This window comes from Physella acuta, unplaced genomic scaffold (assembly GCF_028476545.2).
Source record: "Physella acuta isolate Inbredline_101_S28 unplaced genomic scaffold, ASM2847654v3 ptg000531l, whole genome shotgun sequence".
NCBI lineage: Eukaryota > Metazoa > Mollusca > Gastropoda > Physidae > Physella > Physella acuta.
The window spans coordinates 393,797-402,500 of NW_026732050.1; the positions used below are offsets into that span (position 1 = coordinate 393,797).

The 8,704-nt window shown below is 38.9% G+C and overlaps 1 protein-coding gene across 1 annotated transcript in view; it reads left to right on the plus strand.

Moving 5' to 3' along the window:
• The first annotated feature begins 900 nt into the window (after window positions 1-900).
• The window catches only part of LOC131945209 (neprilysin-2-like), a 20,484-nt gene continuing 12,680 nt past the window's right edge, over window positions 901-8,704 (plus strand). The window contains exons 1-7 of the mRNA XM_059306237.1: window positions 901-1,167; window positions 1,431-1,555; window positions 2,497-2,538; window positions 2,690-2,836; window positions 4,018-4,104; window positions 6,704-6,897; window positions 8,519-8,686. Of these exons, the coding sequence (XP_059162220.1) occupies window positions 1,459-1,555; window positions 2,497-2,538; window positions 2,690-2,836; window positions 4,018-4,104; window positions 6,704-6,897; window positions 8,519-8,686 (735 nt within the window). The 5' untranslated portion in view covers window positions 901-1,167; window positions 1,431-1,458. The remainder of the gene's footprint in view (window positions 1,168-1,430; window positions 1,556-2,496; window positions 2,539-2,689; window positions 2,837-4,017; window positions 4,105-6,703; window positions 6,898-8,518; window positions 8,687-8,704) is intronic.

Consider the following 8,704-nt stretch of genomic DNA (forward strand, 5'->3'; position numbering starts at 1 on the left):
TGGGTACATTGACCCACACACATCCGTACACAACACCTGGGTACACAACACATGTGTACACAACACCCGGGTACATTGACCCACACACATCCGTACACAACACCTGGGTACATTGACCTACACACATCCGTACACAACACCCGGGTACATTGACCCACACACATCCGTACACAACACCTGGGTACATTGACCTACACACATCCGTACACAACACCCGGGTACATTGACCCACACACATCCGTACACAACACCTGTGTACACAACACTTCGGTACACAACACCTGGGTACATTGACCAAAAAACTCCACGTGTACGAGGTCACGAAAGGTGAAGAATACTATTTAAGTGTTCACACACATACACACTCACACACACACACGCTTATCCATTGACGCTGATACTACATACTCATCCACACACACACACATACACACATAACCAGAAGAAAACCCATAATGAACCACTAGCAATTACACCTGTTTAATTAAAATTTATCGATAAACAATGAAAGGCATCTCATTCTTGTGATCCCAATATCTTTACTGTTGAAGATACGTAATATTATCAGTTGTGTAGTTTGAGACAACTGATAAATTCTGGGGTTGTATTGTCTAGTTTGAGAGCTAATTCTGGGGTTGTATTGTGTAGTTTGAGACCGCTGATAAATTCTGCGGTTGTATTGTGGCGTTTGAGACCACTGATACATTCTGGGGTTGTATTGTCTAGTTTAAGACAACTGATAAATTCTGGGGTTGTATTGTGTAGTTTGAGACGACTTATAAATTTTGTGGTTGTATTATTTATTTTCATTACGACACACAGCATCAGTTTCGAATCGCCGTTGCAAGATAGGTTGTAGTAAATATAAACTGTATGATATGTTCAATTTGATATGTTTTATTAGATGTTTTCTGTTCATGACATCTTGCTATATGTTTATGTCTAAGTTGATGAAAAACATCTCCAACAAATGAGCACCGTCCTACATAAGTCAGATCGTGATTTAATTACCAGCTCGTCAACTGGGTTTTAATTAGCGGAGATATTACTTGTAATCAGAACATTCGACAGATGGACTTGGAAGTTTGAGGCATCGCTGTTAACCTCATTAGCTGCCTGTTCCAATTTACCACGTTCAAGTAGGCGTGTCTAGCCCTTAATTAACAGGTGAGTGACTAAAAGAAGGAACTTATATTTACATCCTTTGATCTGCAACTTTTTAATTTAATCAATCAGAAGCTGACAAATTTACAATCATATTCTCGCAGTACTTGAAGTTAAATTTCTTACATCCAGCATTCCTTTTTTTTTAATTTTTTATCTTTATTAAACTAACAGGTTTGGGTTCTTTAAGAGAGTGGTTTAAAAAAAAGCTAATGTTAAGAATTATAAAAATAATTAATAAAACGTGGTCTTCTCTTACTTAACAGATCCAGATCTAGCTATCCAACGTTCTCAATGACACCATCGAAGGTACTTTGTTTCGTCGTCTTCTTTATCTACACTCTTTTCCACGGCGTACGACCATATGAGGTACCACCATTAATTTCAATCAGTAAGTCTACTAGCAGCACTTGTATGTTGTACATACTATCATATTGGTATGGTGAGGTCTACCTACATACTATCATATTGGTATGGTGAGGCCTACATACTATCATATTGGTATGGTGAGGTCTACATACTAAAATATTATTACATTTCACATATAAACGATGTATTATATTTTACATACTATTATATTTTTACGTTATACCCTTACGTACTACCATATTATTATATTGTACAAACTATCATATTTATACTTTTATTTGTGCAAATTTGTATTATTATGTTTTATATATTATCAAATTTAGGTTAACATATATACTAACCCGCAGTGGCGTAGCGAGGTCGGGTGTCACCCGGTGCGGCACTTAATGGTGTCACCCCCCCCCCCCCCAGAGGCATAGAGACCCTTCCCAGGGACAAACTTTCAAATTTTCGATTTGCACCCCCCCCCCTCAAGTATTCGATTTGCACCCCCCCCCCCCCTCAAACTTTCGATTTGCACCCCCCGCCTCGAGTTTTTCTCTATATATTTTGCTATTTTTTGCCGTGGTGTCACCCCCCTAAATGGTGTCACCCGGTGCGGTCCGCACCCCCCGCCCCCCCCCCTCGCTACGCCCCTGCTAACCCGTACGTATTTGTGTATTACTAGGTTGTAGATACCATTATATTATGTCGTATTATTATATTTCAGATATTATCTGATAATTATCCGATAATTTTCAGAACTTATCCCCTTATGATGTTGCACATACTATCGTATTACTTTAATGCACTTATTATTGTAGTATTCTTGCATTACTTGTATTATTATATTTTATCGTAGTACATAAAACCGTACAATCGTATTATTTTATACTACACCAATGCAACTTTCAAATCATTTAACAGCTAAAACATCACTTATTAAACTAAAAGAAAATCATTTTCTGCCATAATTTTTTTCAGAAAATCAGACAGTATGCGAAACGCCAAAATGCCTTAGAATATGTAAGTGTTTTTTTTTTAAATTAAATCAAACAATGGTTCTAGAAGTTAAAAGACTAAAAGTACTAGGATGCTAGTGATTTTAGATTTCATTCTGAATTTACCCTGTGGGGTTTTCACTTGACTAATTCAACAACAAACTCCACCCACAAAGCCGAACTGGTACAAAGTCGGATGAACACGAGTATCGACCCCTGTACAGACTTCTACATGTACGCGTGTGGGAGGTACCGGACCCCGACTCCCGGGGCGGCGCACGCCATTGACAGCCTCAACAGGAACAACTTCAACTTCGTCAAATGTAAACTACGTTTCTTTCTTTGGCTTCATTTTATATTCGTCAAATGTAAACTTCGTTTCTTTCGTTTGGTTTAATTTTATTTTCGTCAAATGTAAACGTATACACTTATACTTGATTGTCGATCAAACCTATTCAGTAATTGTAAACTTGAGAAAGTTGTGTTTATTAGATTGATATAATTGGGCATTAGTTATTATATATTGTTATAAACGGCAACTTTCATTAACTGTGACTGACTTTACTTTCTCTCCTGTCTCTTTCAATATTTGATGTCTTTTCCTTTTCTCTTTTTCTTTCACTTTTTTCACCACTTGAATATTCTTTTTTAGATCCGCTCTCATTTGCATTACATTATCTAAAATTATAAAAGTATCTATTTAAATCAAAGTTTATGAAATTTTTACGTCTTGACTGTGTTAAGGTATTGAACCTTAATCCAACAATTAGTTAATTTGTTCTAGGTTGTGGCTAAAACCACTATGAAATACACCAAAATACATATATCCCCACACCCCCTAATGTTCTCTCTACAGCCAAACTATCAGAACCCATCTAATGTTCTCTCTACAGCCAAATTATCAGAACCCATCTATTGTTCTCTCAACAGCCAAACTATCAGAACCCATCTATTGTTCTCTCAACAGCCAAATTATCAGAACCCATCTATTGTTCTCTCAACAGCCAAATTATCAGAACCCATCTATTGTTCTCTCAACAGCCAAATTATCAGAACCCATCTAATGTTCTCTCTACAGCCAAACTATCAGAACCCATCTAATGTTCTCTCTACAGCCAAATTATCAGAACCCATCTATTGTTCTCTCAACAGCCAAACTATCAGAACCCATCTATTGTTCTCTCAACAGCCAAACTATCAGAACCCATCTATTGTTCTCTCAACAGCCAAACTATCAGAACCCATCTAATGTTCTCTCTACAGCAGAACCCATCTAATGTTCTCTCAACAGCCAAATTATCAGAACCCATCTATTGTTCTCTCAACAGCCAAACTATCAGAACCCATCTAATGTTCTCTCTACAGCCAAACTATCAGAACCCATCTAATGTTCTCTCTACAGCCAAACTATCAGAACCCATCTAATGTTCTCTCTACAGCCAAACTATCAGAACCCATCTAATGTTCTCTCTACAGCAGAACCCATCTAATGTTCTCTCTACAGCCAAACTATCAGAACCCATCAACACAAAGACAAACTACGCCCACGCTGTTGTTGCTAAAACTTTCTACCAGTCATGTATCCAAGAAGGTACCTGTAAACCTCTTGTATTCAATATCACATTTTTATTTCATGAATTTTACAAATAAACCCTTAAATCTGAGTCAACCAAAAGGATTGTTTCAATGTGTAGATAGCCTGCTTATAGAAACTAAATGGCATAACGTGCTGTGTTGCATGGCTAGTTAGGTAGCTGCTCGAAGAAAGTTTAGGACCAGTATTTCTTTCAGACATTTTAAAGGGGTGGGGGGCACTTGAAAATTTGAAACTCGTTTGAGGTGGGGGGGGGGTGAGAGGTTGATGGTCTTCCCCGAGGAGATACCTGAAAGAAACACTGTACGGGGCACATGGGGAGCTGCTGTCGATGTCTGCTTATGAAGAAAGCAGACCATAAACGGGCGAGTCTAAAACTTGTCTAGATGGTAACAACGGTTCTGGTTGGGTGGTGCCAAGTTGTGAGACAAACATGAAGCGTCTAAATCGTTGTTTAATTCAGTCTGTATCGACACATTTATCTTATCTTACAATCAACAATAGTTGGTATAAATTTAACAATTGAGTGTTTTTCTAATGTTCAGATCAAAAATATCATGCCATGGGCAAATATTTCTTTTTCTAATCCAGAGTTTCTTCCCGGCATCTCAATGAAAAAAGTCTACCCCCCCCTAACGAAATAGAATTTATATAGAAAATATATACATTCCCCCCCCCCCCCCATGAAAATAGTGCCCCCCCCCCCTCTTCCCCCCTCCCCCCCCCCCCCCCCCACTGGTGTCGGTCATTCAGTCGGTAGGTCGGGGGTAGGTATCGGTGTACGTGTAGGTATAGATGTAGGTGCGGGTGCAGTTGTAGGAGTAGTCAGAGTCGCAGCGAGGGGGGGGGGGGCTGGGGGGGGGGGTTACATATGTTTTTATAAATATATAAAACATATATGGGGGGGTTCCAATTAAAAGTTTGAGGGGGGGGGGGGGGTTGGAATTTGAAAGTTTGAGGGGGGTGCAAATTGAAATTGAAAGGCTGATCCCAAGGGGGGCGCCAAATTGAAAGTTTGTCCCGGGCGCCGGGAAGGATCTGGGAGTAGTTAAGCAAACCGCAAAGAAATCTACAATAAATTTTAAATAAGTTATTTTTTCCGCTTTGAATTTAAAGTAAATATTTTTTTTTTTCAAATTACGGTCAAGGGGAAATAAACATGAAAATATTTCACATTTTAGTTTAGCCAAAGTTACCTCGCTTAATTATATTTTTTTAGATAATTTGATAATTAAAAGTAACAAATACAAATATCACTATTTATAATTATGCATTTAACAAAAAAAAATTATCTACATTTTATCTTCAATACGAAAATGCATGTGTTTAATTTAATAAATGGCACTAAAAAAAAAAACTTACTTAAGCGAGACAACCTTTACCAAACTACATGGTGAATTATTTTCATGTTTGTTTCCCTTTGACCGTATATTCATTGCAATATTTTGAAACCTCAAAATTCAAAGTAGAATAACCGATACATAAATAACAAAGAAACTAGAAATATACAATTATGTACCATAGGCCCATTAAAAGTAGTTTCATAAAGATTTAAATAAAAAATTTAAAATATTATCCCAAATTTAAGTCATTGTTACATTTTTTTCAAAACTAAGAGTTTTTTTCGAAGAAAGGGATCATCTATAAAAGACGTCACGCTATTTATCAATTTCAACCTCTTTGTACCGTTACACATCGAAACTTAAAAGCTACACCACTTCCACTAAATTGACGATACCCCTCAGCCTATCCCCCCCCCCCCCCCCCCCATAAATAACAGTTTTTGATAATTAAATAATATTCTACTAAACTCTACGATTACGTTTTTGTAATTACGAGTCTATATAAGAAAGTTTAATGTTTGTGAAAAAAAGTTTAAGAAAAATGAAGCAAATGAATGCTAAAAGGGGAATAAACATGAAAATATCTCAATGTGTAGTTTAGCCATGTTTAAATAGTTTCTTGTGATTTTGAAATTGATATTAATAAAAAAAACATATTACTATTTATTAGTATAGATTTAACAAAAATATTTGACTAACGCTTCATACGTTTAAAACATGTGTTTAATTAAATAAATGTAACTTAACGCAAAAAAAAAAAAAAAAAAAAAAAAAAAAAAAAGATTTTTAAGCGAGATAACCTTCACCAAACTACGTGATTAATTATTTTCATGTTTGTTTCCCTTTGACCATAATTTATTGCAATGTTTTTTTTAACTTCGTAATTCAAAGCGGAAAAGCCGATACAAAAACCAGAGAACAAACAAGAAGTGAGAAGTACACAACTATGTACCATAGACCCGTCAGTAGTTTTACTAAAGATTTTTGCAAAGAACATTTCCAATAGCCTACTATCACAACTTTTAGTTATTGCTAAAGCTTCAAAACGAAGTATTGTTTTTACAAAGAACGGGATCATCTAATCATCTACAAAAGACCTCACGCTTTTTATCGATTTTTACCTTCTTGCATCCAGAGTTACTCTAAGGCTTTTGGTCGAGGCCCCCTCCCTCCCCCCATTTAAATAGATAAATGCTTTAACCAGTGTGGTCCACCCTCCGGAAATATCAATATATTTTTTTTCAAATTTTCAGAGCGAATCTACGACGCCCAGGACTACAAAGATTTTGTGAAAGACGTCACCAGTAACTGGCCGACCTTGAACGCAGCGTGGAGACCGACCAACATGAACAAAAATGACGTGACGAAATTGTACATGTCCAACGAGGGGGAGCCATTTTATCGTGTGGCACAGAAGCCGCGGAACGATAACTCTTACGTGATCTTGGTACATCAAGATCATTATTTTGTTCAATAATTTTGTGTTTTAAATAGATTTAAAGTAGAAAGATGCAATCAGACCATATCAACTGCCCTAATGCATGGCACGTTTACCCTCATACAAGTCATATCACTTTATATATCACGACACCATCACCAGATTGAATAGCCTAACGTATGTCATTTCACCATAGTATGTCACTACACAATCCCCATAACTTATGTCATTACTCCATCACCCTAACACCAGATCGACTAATCCAACACAATTTACTACACCATCACCTCAACACATGTCACTACACCATCACCCCAGCACATGTCACTACACCATCACCCTTAGACATGTCACTACACCATCAACCCAACACAATGTCACTACACCATCACCCCAACACATGTCACTACACCATCAACCCAACACAATGTCACTACACCATCACCCTAAGACATGTCACTACACCATCACCTCAACACATGTCACTACACCATTGCACCAAACACATCTCACTACACCATCACCCCAACACATGTCACTACACCATCACCCCAACACATGTCACTACACCATCACCCCAACACATGTCACAACACCATCACCCTAAGACATATCACTACACCATCACCCTAACACATGTCACTACACCATCACCCTTAGACATGTCACTACACCATCAACCCAACACAATGTCACTACACCATCACCCCAACACATGTCACTACACCATCAACCCAACACAATGTCACTACACCATCACCCTAAGACATGTCACTACACCATCACCTCAACACATGTCACTACACCATTGCACCAAACACATCTCACTACACCATCACCCCAACACATCTCACTACACCATCACCCCAACACATGTCACTACACCATCACCTCAACACATGTCACTACACCATTGCACCAAACACATGTCACTACACCATCACCCTAAGACATATCACTACACCATCACCCCAACACATGTCACTACACCATCACCCTAAGACATGTCACTACACCATCACTCCAACACATGTCACTACACCATCACTCCAACACATGTCACTACACCATCACCCTAAGACATGTCACTACACCATCACCTCAACACATGTCACTACACCATTGCACCAAACACATCTCACTACACCATCACCCCAACATATGTCACTACACCATCACCCCAACACATGTCACTACACCATCACCCCAACACATGTCACTACACCATCACCCTAAGACATATCACTACACCATCACCCTAACACATGTCACTACACCATCACCCCAACACATGTCACTACACCGTCACCCTTAGACATGTCACTACACCATCACCCCAACACATGTCACTACACCATCACCCCAACACATATCACTACACCATCACCCCAACACATATCACTACACCATCACCCCAACACATGTCACTACACCATCACCCCAACACATATCACTACACCATCACCCCAACACATGTCACTACACCATCACCCCAACACTTGTCACTACACCATCACCCCAACACATGTCACTACACCATCACCCCAACACTTGTCACTACACCATCACCCCAACACATGTCACTACACCATCACCCTAATTCATGTCACTACACCATCACCATCACCAGATCGACTACCCCAACACCAAACTTATGGGTCCTGACGCGGGTCGCGCCAGTCAGGCTAAGCTTTACGAGTACTTCGCTAGGCACTTCAGCTCATCATGGCAGACCGTAGAGAAGGCAGCCAAGGAGGACGCCGCACAACATGCCAGATTTGTAGCACGCCGCAACAACGTAAGGCCAGGGGTTTTG